Raw genomic sequence first — 17499 nt, forward strand, 5'->3', positions numbered from 1 at the left:
TCATGAACATCGATCTACGCAACTGAGATACGATGACATGCATCAACCAAGTCAACGAGCCTGACCATTCGATCCCGTTAGTCGCCTCTTACGAAAGCATAATCACCTTTTACGGCTGAACACCTATTCTAACCCGGATTTTCTCGGGTCCAAATTCGTCTTATGACAGCTTAGATAGAACTGTTACAATGATGCACATATATAAGCAGGAAAACCGTTAATTCTTCTTATCCAAATCGCTCGGATTAGTGTCGGTTCCATTTGAAACGCTGTAAATGTATCTCTCGTGTATTTATGTTTAGGACATTATAGCACATATTTTCTTTTCAAAATAAGCAAATGAGATATATGTTTCGTTTACAGACCACACAAAGCAGATGACTCGGGTGTACGTGTTACTAAGCAACGTTTATTAAATAGAGCTACACAATGCCATGATGATCGTTAGATACACTATTAAGGTCAGTGACCGAGGGCGCTGCGGAACGCCTACAGCGTTGGTCCAGAAACTGAAAGAAATAATCAATTAACTCCTATAATAATATATCAGTATATTTTGAATCAATTCACACACGGGGTGATTGAACTTGTGACCAATATAGACTATCACAACAAATCGATTACGTGCTTTCGCCTCTTTGTCGATGTTATACAAATGTGGAAGGTTTTTTTTGTTTGGGTCCATGTGAGTGAGTGAGTGAGTGAGTGGGTGGGTGGTTGAGTGAGTGAGTGAGTGAGTGAGTGAGGTACCATGCCACAGTTTAACATGAATACCCCCCTCAGACACAGTATACTGACTCCGAGCCGACCAGTCCTTGTTTTAGGCGCGCTGATTTGGTTGATGCACGCGATCTTCTCCCAATTGGGGGATCAATTCTTATGATATCAATCACTGGAGTGTCAGGTCCAGACTCGATTATTTACATACCGCCGTCATGTAGCTGGAATATTGCTGAGTGCGGCGCTTACCAAACAAACAAACAAACAAACAAACAAACAAATATTAACGTTTGCAATATCGCACCTGAACAAAATCCACAATATTTTTTGCAGGTGATGTGAGCCCTTAGCGCTTGGGAGGAGTCGGTACAGACTGATTTACCGCTAGCAGCACAGTCGGGGGCGAGGTCTCTGCAGCTTGGCAATGTCGATTCTGTGTAGATAGATATATACATCAGATAGATATATACATCAGAATAAAAAACAAATATTTAAGAAGAAATGTTATATTTACATAATATAAAAAAAATTATAGACAAGAAAACAACAATAATAATATCGATAAAATATGACAAAGTGTGTGTTAGTGAGTTAAATAGCCATTATATTCTGTATCATGTAACGTCAGTCTGCATTAGGTATATTATTTTCTCTTATGAATTTTAATTGATAATTACCTAATGATGATGATGATGATGATGATTATTGTTGTTGTTATTACTGTATGTGTTTGTGGTACGTACGTGGGTGAGATGTTGTCGTAGGGTGGTCAACTGCATACAACTGCTCCGCTTGAACACAGACCATGAGTGGAATAGAGTAAAATCGTTTGTTTACATGCATGTTCATTGTATAATAATAAGTGAAGACAAATAGAAAAATACGATTTTGTAATGAAAATAGGCAAGAACATTGTCAAAAGCTTTGACGGAATATTTGGAGAAAGTGTACCTTCTGCCGATTTGGTTTATTATAAATGATGTGTAAATATTAGCCAGCAAACAATAATTATTAAGGGATCGTCCATTTCCGCTTGAAATGTGAGATGGAGGTCATATAGATATTCCTTTCATAGAGTGAGTGAGTGAGTTGGGTTAAACGCTGTTTTAAAACTTCCAATCATATCACGGTGTGTCAGCTTAATGTGGGAGGAAATCCCCATGTGATGCAGGTCTCAGAAGTTTATCACTTCGGTGAAACACACGGGTATGGTGCTGACAAACCTAGACACATAATCGGGTCTAACCGGGATTCGAACCCACAATCTTAGGTTTCTTTCGTGTCCAAAGGACGCACATCTGCGCAGCGAATTGCGGCGCCTTAGACGACTGGGCCAGCCGTGCCCCCTCTTTTAATAGAAGAAATTGTAAGACAATATATGCACACATTTTCTGGAAACTGAGTCAAAGGTTGGAGGAGTTGGTGGGGTGGTCTCGAGTTGAAAGTGTTCGCTCGTTCCGGGTTCGATCCCCACATGTGTACAATGCGCGGAGTCAATTTCTGGTTTGCACCCTCCATGATATTGCGGGAACAATTTCAGGCCATTTTTAGCAATAGTACCGCAATATCAGGGGGACCTGAAATCGCCATGAAATATTTCATCCTTGTTGGAAATCAAACCCATGCTCCGGCGCGACAGGCTGACACTGTAACCACAACACCACCCACGCTTCCCTTGATGAGGGATACATACGTGTACACTTGCGGCAGTAAAGTCGACAGTGCTCTTCTACCCAGTACTTGTACTGAGGGTCATTGCAGGTGGAGTCGTGGTCGAAGTCGTCACAGGTGGGAATCTTGTTCCTGCATGAGGGCGCGGGGGTCGGTTGTCCTGGAAGGGGAAGTCAGAGAGTTGATATGTCGTGAATATATGAGTCCACCTACCTTTTTCCCCCGCACTCGCACGCACACACACACACGCACGCACGCACGCACGCACGCACGCACGCACGCACGCACGCACGCACGCACGCACGCACGCACACAAGCAAGCGCGCAAGCGCGCACGCACACAGACACAGGCAGACTCACACACATAGACTCTCTCACTCACTCACTCACTCACAAACACGTGCACACGTTTAAACACCACTCCTCTTCACCTCGCCAGTCTGACTGGAGAATGAAGGCTGCCAACAGCCTTTTGGTACGCGAAATTCGGGTGTCTATGTGGAGGGTATTCGGGACGGGAAGCAAATAAAATTGTATTTGGTACGCAGATTCAACATTGAAGAAAACACAATCTTGTAAATAAAGAATTTATATACATTATTTTTTAAATATTACTTTAATAATTTAACTTACAACAATGTTAAGTCACGGGATTCAGGTGTTCGCAATGATTCAGGGGAGGAATTCTCAGAATTCTTAACCATCCGATCCAAATTAGTCGCCTCTTATAACAAGCAATGTGAGTGAGTGAGTATGGTTTTACGCCGCTTTTAGCAATATTCCAGCAATATCACGGCGGGGGACACCACAAATGGGCTTCACACATTGTATCCGTGTCGGGAATCGAACTCAGGTCTTCAGCGTGACGAGCCAACGCTTTAACCACTAGGCTACCCGACCGCCTCAACAAGCAATATGATGCATATCCTAACACGTTATTTCGCTCGAGTCAATGTAATTATAGATGTCATATTTTAAGATAACTACAGTATTTCATCACCCACTTCGTAACAATACAGATAGCCAGTACTTACCTTGGCAGAAGCCACACGTGTTATTGCAGTTGACCTTGGCCCACGGCTCATAGATACCACGACAGGAAGTGGCGTCATAAAAGTGGCAGTCGGGTAGTCTATCTACACACGCTGCAACAGGCGCGAGTGAATGTTGTCAGTCTTGCTTGATAACGGTATAAGGGTCTATATGGAAATGTCGCCTTTTCAGTATTAAAGAAGTTGTTATAACACGTCCCATTTTAATTCTGGAAACCCAAAAGTCCAGAAACTCTACGGTCTTCTCCTAGTCTCGGTCAAAGGTATTTACAAAAATAAGCATGTTGTTTTCATGGGAACATACTAAGGAAGAAAAAATGAAAAAAAAGTTTAAAAACTCAATATTTACACCATTTACACCATATTTTCCTTAACTCAAAACTCATGTTTTTGTTTCACAAATACTTAACTTGTATTCCATCAAGTATCATACACAAAATTTAACTCATTTTAACTTAATTCAACGATTTATAGCGATATTGAAATAGTTCGCCCATGGGCGAGAAAAAGGTTTGGCCCATGGGCGAGCATATTTTCCTTTGCTCAACAGTTTTAGTTTCACAAATACATTAAGGGATTATAAGCATGACACATGATTCAACTCATTTGAACTTTATTCAACTAATTTTTGGCGTTATTAAAATATTTCGCCCATGTTTTCGTCAGTCCCTTTTAAGAATTAACTAATTGTTTACAAAGTATATTGTATCATGTGAAACACACTTTGTATTATATCATTACATTACTATTTTAAAAGGGCCTTTGGTTGGATGTTTCCTTTGCAGAAGTCTTACAAATTTCACCTTTTTTACATATTGCAACGATCTTTAATGAACCCGGCCTTTTCTCTCAAAACGTTTTGACAGTTTATCATACAAATTCATGCGCGTTTGTTTTCAACGAATTAAGGTTTAGTTTGTTTCTTTTTCTCTTCCCATTTTATGTCTCGTTAATACATCACACTGGGAAATTAAGTGAGTGAGTGAGTGAGTATGGTTTTACGCTTTAACCACTAGGCTACCCGACCGCCCCGGGAAATTAAGTGACAATAGATATGCAATATACAGGTACACGTGCGCGTATTTTAATGGGAAAAATACCGATTCGTCTTTCATTGCATAACGTCTTGCCGAATATCTCACATTCTAACGAAATCTCGAAATAATTATTTCATCATGTTTACAGGCGATTGAGTGAATATTATGACACAAAGGCAACTTTTAAATGCATTGTCACTTTTGGTATGAAAATGGTAACAGTACAGAAAAAAACAACAGCCTTCTTATGATAATTCTCATATTCTCATTAGTACGTTGTATCTAAGTACAGTGTCGGCATTATTTACAGGTGATTCTACAATACCTGCTCTCGGTCAATTACGATGTACCACACCACGCGCGAATAAACAGTTATACAGGTGTTGCTGTGGCGAGACGAGACGAGACATATCTTCTGATCTATATGGTATTGGCAAATGGAAAATGTAATGACATCGGCTGGGGAGTAGGCGATCAGATCTGATGGGTTCTAAAGGTTGGTGTGATGAGATGGTGGCACACTAGCATTCGTCACCACTCGTCCCTTTCCGTAACCTGCATGAAGACTCGTCCCCATATCGATGAATGTTATGAGCGAAAATACGGCAAACCAATCCGAATGCGCGTATGGCTTCAAGTTCTTCGTCAAAGAACCCCGTTGGAATATATTTTGATTTTACATATGTCTTGCATCTAAAAATATACCAAAGACACAGTTAATTGTGTTCAATCATACTGTATAATTCCGCATGTCAAGATATGCTTTAAATTGCATCTGAAATACATATGATATATGTGGAAATATATGTGAACCATTACGCAACAAGTTGACAATTGTTTTGGGTATGCCCGTCTGCTCTTAGACGGAACCCGGTCGCATAAATGGATACGAAAGGGACACGAGTCGCTATTCGGCTTGTCCCGGAAAAACACGAGTTGGTCACGAATGGCGCACAAGGTAGTTAAAAAGGTCGAGGTCAAGTTCGAAATTTGCATTTTGCAGCCACACCCACAACCTCGGCATGTACATGTACTCCTACACCAGTCGCCTGCTGCAACAGGTCCCTTATCTGAGTGGCAGTCTGCAACCATTTTCCAAATGCCATCGTTCTGACTAATCTGCCCTGGGATGGAGTTGTTGCCCTTTAGCATCGCTTACCAGATCAGAATAGTGACAGTGTTTTCCAATCACGCAACCCTGAAACGGTTACCACCGGGTGTTCCAAACGACGGGCTGTATAGTACGACTGATTATGTCACAAGTGTTGTCTATCTCGTTTCAATGGGGTACACATTTTGTACGAAAGCGACTTTGCATAGCCCGCGGGAAGTGCTGCCATCTATTATATGGTCTCTGCTGCCATACAATCTCGGCTTTCCGGGATGTTCCTTTGTTTAGTTTTTTAATTTTGAATCGAGAACTGTGTCAAAATACTTTTTCTAAGCGTGGTGTGGAAAGGAAGTCGCCAGCTTAAAATAGCTCGAAACCCTGCTTTCTGACTGGCTAGGTATGTCGAATTCTTTCTAGTCATTTCATTGGTCGGTCAAAGAGGTCGTTCTGAGGGGAACCGTAATTAATGAGATTACGGACGTGAAATCTACGGACGGCGAAAATGTTGGCGCGGTGCCCACAGCTTACCTCGATCTTTGAGGTACGGCAACTTCAGCTCAGTCCGTCGGCTCGTTACTGCCAGAACGTTGCGTTCACAAGTGCATAAGCGTCTCTTTACATTTCATCATTTTTTCTTTATTTTTGATGGCTTGGTCACGTTTGGGGTTAAAAAGGGAAGTAACTCGTTTCGCGCCTAAGTTATTCCAAACTGTCCGGTAGTGAGTTTTGCACTTGTATTCTGCCCCGGGAACTTTTGTTTGTAAATCAGAAAAATATAATTTGAAATTATAGGGTCAATGAATGGTTGAAGTTAGGGCTGGGGCGAGTCCATATTTACTACCCGGGTACCCACATCCCTATTACCCGACCCTACCCGGGTACACGCTGTTGTGACAAGCGACAGATACAAAATATCCGATTGGGAATAGTTTGACAGTAGCCCTGGCAGAATGTATTTAGATACACGTATAAAACGATGTGGTCATGCTTACAATGAAGTTGACTTAAGTTTCAGCTTTGTTCAAACATATGTAAGTCAGAAGGAACGTGTTCATAGTCGTGAAGAAATGCGAACATTAGAGACTTAAAATTGTTGTGTAACCATGTAGTTATATAGTGTATTTTTGTCATGAAACAATATATCACGTGACTAACCACGGGTCCGGGTACTCCTGTGGGTACCCGGGTCCTACTCAGTACCCACCCGACCCGAGTACCCGAGTTACCAGTCCCAGCCCTAGAAACTTAAAGTTGTATCAAACATGACATATTCCTGTATTCCTGTATTCTTCAGACACTATCGATAGCTCAACCACGCCACAATGTAGGTATCAGATAGGACTGACAGTGTACCAGATAACCCGATTCTACAGATAATATAAGAACGGGAACACGACATATGGCTTCCTAGTTTAACAAGAGCATATTCAGAGCACATCATGGTAGAAAATATAAGGTAAACACTTACTGGGATCAAAGGTGGCCTTGGAGGTCACAACGAAAACAAACATCGACAGCAAAACAAGCATTTTGATACAGGAAGAACGCGCACACGACGCTTAAGTGAAACCCGGATGTTCAGTCACGTGACTCTCTGATTTGAGAGATATGTCATTTTAAAAAAATGGCTCGTGAAGTGAATGTCGGACAACAATGTGTTGATATCCATACTATATTGCCGGATAAAGAACAGTCGGCGCCTTTGACCCTTCAACGAAGAATCTTAGAATATACGAGAATATGGTGGACATCACCTTGCCATGTCTTCCCAGAGAATAATATTCGTTTATTCGTGGAATATAAACCGCCTCGGTGGCCTAATGGTAGAGCGTCCGCCCGGAGAGCGGAAGGTCCTGGGTTCGATCCCCAGCCGCGTCATACGAAAAGACGTTAAAAGATGGTACTTGTTGTTACCCTGCCTGCGCTCGGCATTAAAGGTCTAAAACAAGGACTGGTCGGCTCGGAGTCAGTATACTGTGTCTGAGTGGGGTATTCATGTTAAACTGTGGCATGGTATCTCAGTGAGCTAGCACTATAAATCGGCATCAGTCCGGACTAGTACAAGAAGCCACACAGACACACACATACACGTGTATGCACGTCGCTATATAAGTGCAATAATCTTGGATGCGACGTTAAACCCCATTTCACCTGACCTCGTTGGATAAATCACCGTATGTGCAGTTTATGTTTTGTTTGGTGTTACACACAAAGGGACAGGTGGCCCAGTCGTCTAAGGCCCTGCATTTGCCCTGCAGAGTTGCATCCCTTGACTACGCTAGAAAGTTAGAAACCGATTCGCTAGGATTATGTTGCTAGGATTGTCAGTACTGTACCTGTGCTCGTGGGTTTCATCAAAGTAGTAACCGCCTCAGGCCTGCATTACTCACTCATTCACTCATTCACTCACTCACTCACTCACTCACTCACTCACTCACTCACTCACTCACTCAGACATAACGCAAGAGTCCAAATGGAAACTAGCATACCAAGTCTGTATATTACGGAACATCATCTCCACGAAAAGATAACCAAATTAATGAATGAAAAGTTGTGTTGGACTCTTTGAACAGTTTTGCTATTATGTACACCACTCTGATTCAGTTTATTGTAGGTGGAAAGCCTGAAGTGGTTCAAGTCTTTGACTTTACGTCTTTGGATACAACCACGAGCACGGGTCTTTGACTAGGACACGTCCAATCGAGGACTTTTTCATATACTCGTACATTGACAACACTGGGGTCAAATATTGAACAGTTTTAATTCAGATAGTTTGAAAAGCTTCTTTGGACATAAGGCTGCCCCGAGCCATCTGATACATAGGGACCGACCATTTGATATTCTGGACGGGGAGGAGGGCTGATATTTTATATCGAGATAAGATATGTTCTTAGCTACAGCTGCCAAACCAGGTATTTTTTATTTTAAACGTTGGGCCCGAAAGCTTTTTTTTAAGAAAAACACCTTGCAACGATGTAATTTTTGTGGAAGGCAATTTCTTTTTTTAACAGTCTGCGCCACTACACGCGTCCGCATTCGCTTTTGTTTATTCCAACTTTTGGGTGAACCGACACTTCCGGTTCGTCTGTCGATGTTATGGTTATGATGTTATTGAGTTGAGACTGCGGTGTTGACTAATCCTTGGCGCTGAAGCATAATTATTACCATCAAGAATTTTTCGGGACAATTTCTTATTGTTGATAAATCTGGGTGGTGGGTACCTGTATAACGTGGTTGAACGTGGAACAATACATATTGTATATTTCAATGCAACAATAATGGTTATTTAATTGTTTGTGAAGAGGTCACTGGTAATGTGCCAATACAAGACCAACTATCTTGTTTCATTCCGTGACAGAGACTCTAATCCACTTGTCGGGACCCCAACACGGGCCAAATGTTTCAAAGGCTATCTCGACATCATGTTTCTGTATCTTGGTTAAAGCGGCCTCCCGGAGTTCAGGGCCAAGAAGTTAAACTTAAGCTTCAGGTGTATCGATGATCTGATATCGTTCAATAACAATCAAATAGCCAATTACCGCGGACGTCCACTGATTTACCCACCTGGACGAGAAATAAAGTGACAAAAGACTCTCCACAAGATTGTATGACAAGAGGGGTGACTTCAACTGTCAACTGTTCGAATCACCAAAGTAGCAAACGTCTGGGACATGCATAACTCCAGGCGTTCCTACCACATGAAGCTGACATGCTGAGACAAACCAGTGGCTGATAGCATGAACACCCGTCCTCGCCGGGGTGCGATTGAACAAAAAAACCCAACTAATTACTGAGGGTGATGTTATTCACATTATGTTAATAATGTTGTCAACCATTGTGAAGACCGAAGTCCCATTTGAAGGCCCTTTCGACATGCATACACTAGGGCCTATTACCTTCGGAGTTCCCTCTAATTGCTCGTCCGTTTGTTGAGAGACCCGTGAAGCTTCAGGTTAGTATAGGTCTTCAGCAACCCACGCTTGCCGTCAGAGGCGACTGACGGAAACGGTTGGTCAGGCTTGTTGACCTGGTTGATACATGTCATCGTATCCCAATTGCTTAGACCGATGCTCATGATGTCAACCACTGGATTGTCTGGCCCAGACTCGGTTATTTACAGACCGCCGTAATATAGCTGGAATATTGCTGAGTGTGGCGTTAAACAACAAACAAATAAACAAACGAACACTTTATGGAGAAATATTGATGCTGATGCGACGTCAAAAATTAATTCACACACTCACTGACTCGTAATAATTGACGAAAGTAGTGAGGGTGTGAACTGGGTTTTATGCTGGCTTCAGTCATCTAGTTTTCTGAAGTTATACAGGCCTTATATAGGGGAGGCGAAATCTGGCTACCCCACTATTAGACGTTTGGTGAAACCCTTGCGCTTAGGTATGATGAAGACAAGAATGGAAACATTGCAGGTCGAATCCGCAATTTGAACCCACTTTCATACGTTTCTGACAGGCAGCGTTGCGCGATGCCTTGGACGACTGGCCAGTCGTGATCCACGTGACCTCCCTACCCCCACCCCATACCTCCCGAGCACGTATTGCCACAACTGTTTCTAATACAGACGAAACATAAATCACCATGTTGCGTCTGACAAGCTACCAGGCCGAGACAAGGATCAAGTCTGATCTACATTGTATTGTACGGAAGTTGACACGCAACCCTTGGTGATCTTTTGTATGTTGAGGGATAATGGCTTCAGGTTGGTTATGCAGACGATATCTGAAAGCTGAAAGGTAAGTACAAAGATTTATTCAATATGTAGTTTTAAATAAAAGCATTCATACGCATATAGATTATAGAATAATGGAGTTTTAAAACACTTGTATTGTTGAAAGTCAATGAGACGCACATGTGTGTGTTTTCCTCCCTTTATAATGTGGCATGGTACACCGTCAGTTCTTTGGGCCTTCGTGGCGTCATGTCCGATGAGATACATCGTCAGAGGATAAACCGCGCTATTGACTGCATACACTGCATAAACAAAAACAAAAACAACCCAAAATAAACGCATAGTGGTTTTCAAAAGATTTTGTGACTTCTACAAGGCTTTAAAAGCGATTAGTGGGACATTATTTGCGTTTGGAAGATCACTGAGTGAAACGTTAACGATGACAAAGCCTTTGCACGTCCTGGTTACGTGTCTGTGTCTAGCATGGCACTGGTAAAACCTGGTAACGCGTGGGTCCACCACTGCCTTGAATAATGGCACCTCCTGCACATGGTACCAGGAAGCCTGTGGATAAAACCTTGTGAAATGGCTGCCAATTCGTCCTGAAGTGTTTGGTGCAATTGCTGCAAATTGTGTGGCTCCGTTTTGTGACATGTAGACTTTTATTTCTTTATGTTGGGTGGTTGATTGATCAGGTGGATGGGCGAGTGGGTGAGTGGGCGATAGGACGAGTGGGTGAATGGGCAAGTGAGCGAGTAGGTGAGTGGGAGAGTGGGTAGGTTAGTGAATGTAACGCCACTCTGCACAGTGTATCAGTTACATGACGTCAGAGTCATAATCAGAATAATATTATCATGTGTTTATTAGAAATTACGTTAGTCACAGGTAATGACTTTCTTTGCATGCAAGAGTAGTTGAAAATAAATGCAGGCGTATGAATTATATAGAAGCCTTATAATAAAAACACCATTACGCAAACTTTATTGTGATAAAATGCTTCGAATAGATAGCGGGTATGTTTGTATTGATAAGGAAAAAAGTACTTTCTATAAGTAATAGCATCAGCTATGATGCGACGGTTAAATCCACGGATGTAGTTAATTGTTATTTTAAATCCTCTTATTGAGCAATCAGAATCATGGTAGAATTAAATAATAGTTTTCTTGTTAAAGTTGAATCCGGACATAACGACTTCGCTATATACACATTCAATACAACATCAAATTTAAAACATCATTTCACAAAAGTTGCAAACCTACTCTTTTGGCAGTAATAATTATATAAAGGTTTATAGTCAAAAACATTATTTATTTTTACAGGTTCATTTTCATAGCAGTAGCCCTGACTGAGCTCGCATGTATTTTGATGTTGGTGAGAGCATTCAGTAACGGATTTACGAGACAAGAACCAGCAGTTGAGGTATTTTTTCCAAATGCACAAATAAATCTCTCTTTGAGATCAGCAAGTGTAAGAGATAGACCAATTACAAAACACATCCCTCAACAGACTGATAGTGACAAGACACCCTTATCTGGCGACACCAGTCCGGAAGTCCAACACGTGTTCTTTCTGAAGGTTCACAAGGCTGCAAGTTCCACCATACTGAACATTCTCTACAGATTCGGCTACACCAGATCCAAGAACTTCGCTCTGCCGCGAAAAGGAAATTACATAGAGCTAGTGGATCACAGTAATGTTTTGCCAATACCACCTAATAACTCTTACGATATTCTATGCAATCACCTCCTGGTGTTCTCACATGCCAAGATATCCCAGATAATGCCACAAGACACTGTAAACATCGCTATCGTCAGAGAACCTTTTGAAAGACTTCATTCGGCGTTCGAATACTATCGCAATCAACTCAGTCGTGGGTATCTTATGAAAGCGAAAGGGGATGATCCTTTCAGAACATACATTCAAAACCCGATATTCTTCGAACCTCCTGATGCCATGAAATCCTTCACCAACAACCGGATGGCTTTAGATTTTGGCTATCCACCTGGTAATATCAACGGCGCAAGAACAATACATGGATTCCTTGACCATCTTGATTCGATATTCGACTTGGTGTTAGTTAGTGATGTGTTTGATGAATCTGTCATCCTCCTACGACGTAGAATGAATTGGTCAATGAAAGACGTATTGTACATGGCCAAAAATAGACATGGATCATCCTTAAACATTCCATTGCGGCGTTACAACAGAAGCGTGGTTGATTCTAACATTCTTAGACTCGACAGAATTGTATACGATCATTTCCTCGGAAAATTGGAAAAGGAAATCTTGAACGCGGGAGAAATATTTAAAGAGGAGGTGGCTTATTTTCAAATAGTCCGTGACCGTACGCTCAAGTACTGCTCCAGAATAGCCCCTGCCGAGAACCTGAAGGTCCAGGCATCGAAGTGGCACAGCGGTTTTGAAATTACCAACAAGGACTGTTGGCTCCTTGCTCAAGAGGAAAATCCTTTTCTAGAATTATTACGAAATGTTCAAAAAGACAAATTAGAGAATTTGGGATTGCATTTCCAGGAACCTCCTAAATTATATAATGCTAAGAAGATGAAGATGTTTCAGAAAAGAGCATAATAATCAAATAAGTTTTTATGTCATCTCCGTGGCGATTCCGGGTTAGGATTGATCCCCAGCAACAGCGTGCTTGTCGGAATAGATTGATTGCTCGGTGACCTAGTTGATTGCTCGGTGACCTGGTTGATTGCTCGGTGACTTGGTTGATTGCTCGTTGACCTGGTTGATTGCTCGGTGACTTGGTTGATTGCTCGGTGACCTGGTTGATTGCTCGGTGACTTGGTTAATTGCTCGGTGACTTGGTTGATTGCTCGGTGACTTGGTTGATTGCTCGGTGACCTGGTTGATTGCTCGGTGTCCTGGTTGATTGCTCGGTGACTTGGTTGATTGCTCGGTGACTTGGTTGATTGCTCGGTGACCTGGTTGATTGCTCGGTGACTTGGTTGATTGCTCGGTGACCTGGTTGATTGCTCAGTGACTTGGTTGATTGCTCGGTGATTTGGTTGATTGCTCGGTGACCTGGTTGATTGCTCGGTGACTTGGTTGATTGCTCGGTGACTTGGTTGATTGCTCGGTGACTTGGTTGATTGCTCGGTGATTGCTCGGTGCCCTGGTTGATTGCTCGGTGACTTGGTTGATTGCTCGGTGACTTGGTTGATTGCTCGGTGATTGCTCGGTGCCCTGGTTGATTGCACGGTGCCCTGGTTGATTGCTCGGTGACTTGGTTGATTGCTCGGTGACCTGGTTGATTGCTCGGTGATTGCTCGGTGACTTGGTTGATTGCTCGGTGACTTGGTTGATTGCTCGGTGACTTGGTTGATCGCTCAGTGACTTGGTTGATTGCTCGGTGACTTGGTTGATTGCTCGGTGACTTGGTTGATTGCTCGATGACTTGGCTGATTGCGTGTTATCAAAGCAGGACGGCGTGGGACGTTGCTCTTGACATCAATCATTGGATTGTAGGTCCAGACTGGTAAGTGAAGGTCGTCGTGATGTAGTTGGAATAGTGCTGTCTGCGGCATGGAACATCAAACAGAAAAATCTTTCGAATTCTTTCTTGTTATTTATGTTAATACCTGTTCAGTGTCTTATCGTACCAATTTAGGAAACATAACAAAAAGACTGTCAGTGGTGTATTTCCTTCAAGCGAAACTTTTGGAAATCAAAGTTTTAGGAAAACTACCAAACACAAATACGTTAAAAGAATAATTTCAGTCGGATATATTGTGTCAATATTCAGATTATATTATTGCCAAATTTAGGCCACAGGAGAAAGTAATTTTAATACTATCATTTGAACGGTATTATAGAAGCCCAACAAAACAATTAATACAAACTAGAACAAAGTTAAGTGACCTCAGCCTGACGCACTTTCTTTGCTGTCGGTAGGGAGGACATGCTCGTTTTACGGACATCGGGTGTCATGTTAATTTTGCAATGATTTGGGAATGTGAAATAATATGAATAATGATTGACTGAATAATAAAAACGTCTGGCGAAACATTATGGCATGTGCTTCCAAATGTTGGAAACAAAGTACCGGTAAATCAATCGATTTCCAAGGTATTATAGCTCAATTTTATTATGATACATATCCTGGACCAGTTCGACACTAATGCGTCACGCCGAAGACACGGGTTCGATTCCCCACATGGGTACAGTATGTGCAGCTTATTCCTGTGTCCCCTGCCGTGATATTGTATTGCCTGACTATTGCTAAATGCGGCGTAAAATCACACACTCACTCACAACTTCAGTACTTTGTTTTGCAAGGTTCAAATGGTACGACGCCTTCTTTTCGTTTTGGTTACCTAATGCATGGGTGAGTGAGTGAGTTGGGTTTAACGCTGCTTTAACAGTATTCCAGTTATATCGCGGCGTATCAGCTTAATGGGGGAGGAAAGCCTGAAGTGATGCAGGTCTAAGACGTTTATCACTGTGATGAAACCAACGAGCACGGGTATGGTGCTGACAAACCTAGAAACATAATCGGGGCGACATAATTACAACACGCACAGTCGCCTCTTACGACAAGCATTTTTTGCTGAAGACCTATTCTGACCCCGATCTTCAAGGGTCCAACTTGAAAGACGCTTCTATTATTGATACAGCTCATTTAGCTGTTTAATGTTCTCACTGGCAGTCCACTCGTAAACAAGTATAAAAGTTGTTAGTCAAGTAGTATATATATGGCGATTGGCTTGCGCGTTTGTTGGGCAAATAGTATTAGCATGTTCCTAAGTTTTCTTGACAATGTGACGGAAGGCCAGAGGTTCTGGAAATCTGTTAGAAAGTCCTGGAAGCTACATGTGTGTATGTAGATGATGGGATTTCGGTTAAATGAGATTTTAAACTTCACATTCACGATTTGCTTCTGTGTGCACTTTCTTTTCATCAACTGTCAGTAATTTATGTTCACACTATTATATCTTTATTGTACCACGTTTAGTTCATGTGAAAAGTGCACAAGTAATTTGTCTGTATTTTGTGGAATTGTCATTATTTCTATTCTTAGTTTGAAGACAGTTGATTCATTCTACCACCCTGGTGTTTTCTGTCGTAGTAAATCCATTCTGTCGGAGGAATAGGATGGTATGTAATACTTACTCACCTTGACCTTGAGGTTCAAGTGAGAAGGACACACGAGGTCAAGGTTACTAACTATTGTACACACTGGAAGAGAAGATCGACTTTCACTTTTCATCTGTTTGAACACATGTACACGTACGAGTGAATACTTTGACATGTGCAACTTCTTCTGTAAGGGGGAGGTGGGTAGCCTAGTGGTTAAAGCGTTCGCTCGTCACGCCAACGACTCGGGTTCGATTCCCCACATGGGTATAAAGTGTGAAGCCCATATCTGGTGTCCCCCGCCGTGATACTGTTCGAATATTGCTACAAGCGGCGTAAAGCCATACTCACTCATTCACTCTATTGTAAGACATCCACGAATATTTCACTTTGTCTGAGTAGGGTATCCATGTTAAACTACGGCATGGTATCTCGGTAGGCTAGCACTATAAACCCGGCTAGTACACACACACACGCACACACACGCACACACACACACGCACGCACGCACGCACGCACACACACACGTCGCTGTTTAAGTGAAATAATAACGCAACGTTAACCTTATTTCACCTCGCCTCATACTTTCGGTACCTACTTATTCGGGGTTATCTTTCCATTACATCTCTGGGTTGGTTAAGTCATGACCCTTGTCACACGATCACTCGATGCATGAAGAACGGGTCCTCTGTATTGTCTCCAGCTCATCCAGTCGCTTCTGATTATCTAGATTTAAAATAGGCTGGCGTGCGTGCGTGCGTGCGTGCGTGCGTGCGTGCGTGTGTGTGTGTGTGTGGTGGTAAAAAATCCAATAATCCGGTCGGTGCAGAAGAGACAAATATATAACTTTATTCATTAAGACCCGTGAAGATTCCGGGCTAGAATAGGTCTTCGGCAACCCATGCTTGCCGTAATAGGTGACTATGCTTGTCGTAAAAGGCGACTAACGGGATCGGGTGGTCAGGCTTGCTAACTTGGTTGATGCATGTCATCGATCCCAATTGCGTGAATCGATATCAATCACTGGATTGTCTGGTCCAGACTCGATTATTTACAGACCGCCGCCATGTAGCTGGAATATTGCTGAGTGCGGCGTTAAACAACAAACAAACAAAACTTAGGTAAAATGATTTCGTGCGTAAGGAAAGCTTCATAACAATACCATGGCCGCTTTGGAAATACACAGGCATGTCACGAACAGCTAAACACAGGGCAGTTTGAGAGCAATATTGACATTTTTGGACGTTTTTCAGTACGAGCGTATCGCTTTCTAAACAGAAAACTCCAGCCATGATTGGTTCGAAAATTCACACAGGACACGAATTGTTTAAAATTATTTTAAGCGTGCTTGAGACAATATGAAAATAGCTTCAAGGGACCCCCTTCTCTCTGATGTTTCGAAACACGTGGAATGCGACGGTACGTGGATACTGAAGACGTTTTTCAGACTGTTAGAGGCATCCATACATGTATTTGTAAAAGAAACACTGGTCACCTCTTTTGCATTTCATGGTGTTTTGGTATTTACGTTTTGATTGCGCATTAGTTTTGTTTTTTCACTTTGCATTTGAAAGGAGTTCGTTCATTAAAATGAAATGAAATTAAGTTTTAGTCGTGCTTGCATATATTCCGATTTAAAGCCCCGTGCTTAATGTTGAATGAAATATTTGGTACTGAAGGTGATTAAACCTAATTGTAGGCAATGGCCACGGGCGTGAATGAGTGCACTCTCAGTACGTTATATTTAACTAACTTAACATAGTTCCCATTGTATTTAAATCAAATAATCATATTCTCTGAATATTGCCGCAGCCAGAAAAAAATATCTTACATTTATCTTGTTTGAATTATGTAAACAATGTCAAGTTGGGATAAGATCGAGCACATGTAAGCAAGAATAGGTTTATGTCGTATTTAGATCTAACACAAGTAAAGTCAACAGGTCGATGTCGAATAATCAACAGTTACCGACTCGCGTGTTCATGTGGACAATGCCCTGTATTCTCCAGACACAAACTGGAATGGGGGTAATGAGCCTCCTTGACGCAGGCAAATCGCTAATGATGTACAGAAACCAACTCACACTCACTGTTCAAATTGTATCTTGTCATCATTAAC

At 42.0% G+C, this 17499-nt stretch overlaps 2 protein-coding genes and 1 non-coding gene across 3 annotated transcripts; 2 read left to right on the plus strand and 1 right to left on the minus strand.

Annotated features, from left to right (window-relative positions):
- Nucleotides 1-389: 389 nt before the first annotated feature.
- LOC139452826 (uncharacterized protein ZK673.1-like) lies at nt 390-7182 on the minus strand. Its single transcript, XM_071234451.1, has 6 exons — nt 7060-7182; nt 3426-3536; nt 2414-2551; nt 1464-1511; nt 1025-1153; nt 390-509 (listed from the first exon to the last, which is right to left on the minus strand). The coding sequence occupies exons 1-6, from the start codon at nt 7118-7120 to the stop codon at nt 490-492; spliced, it is 507 nt and encodes a 168-aa protein (XP_071090552.1). The 5' UTR covers nt 7121-7182; the 3' UTR covers nt 390-489.
- A 215-nt stretch (nt 7183-7397) lies between these two features.
- Trnas-gga (transfer RNA serine (anticodon GGA)) lies at nt 7398-7469 on the plus strand. Its single transcript has one exon. It is a non-coding gene; the product is annotated as a tRNA-Ser (tRNA).
- Nucleotides 7470-10301: 2832 nt separating this feature from the next.
- On the plus strand, nt 10302-12870 carry LOC139452818 (galactose-3-O-sulfotransferase 2-like). The gene is made up of 2 exons (XM_071234442.1): nt 10302-10345; nt 11601-12870. The coding sequence occupies exons 1-2, from the start codon at nt 10302-10304 to the stop codon at nt 12868-12870; spliced, it is 1314 nt and encodes a 437-aa protein (XP_071090543.1).
- Nucleotides 12871-17499: the final 4629 nt, after the last annotated feature.

This window comes from Haliotis cracherodii, unplaced genomic scaffold, assembly GCF_022045235.1.
Source record: "Haliotis cracherodii isolate W230 unplaced genomic scaffold, xgHalCrac1.p SCAF_9, whole genome shotgun sequence".
In the NCBI taxonomy this organism is placed as follows: Eukaryota; Metazoa; Mollusca; class Gastropoda; order Lepetellida; family Haliotidae; genus Haliotis; species Haliotis cracherodii.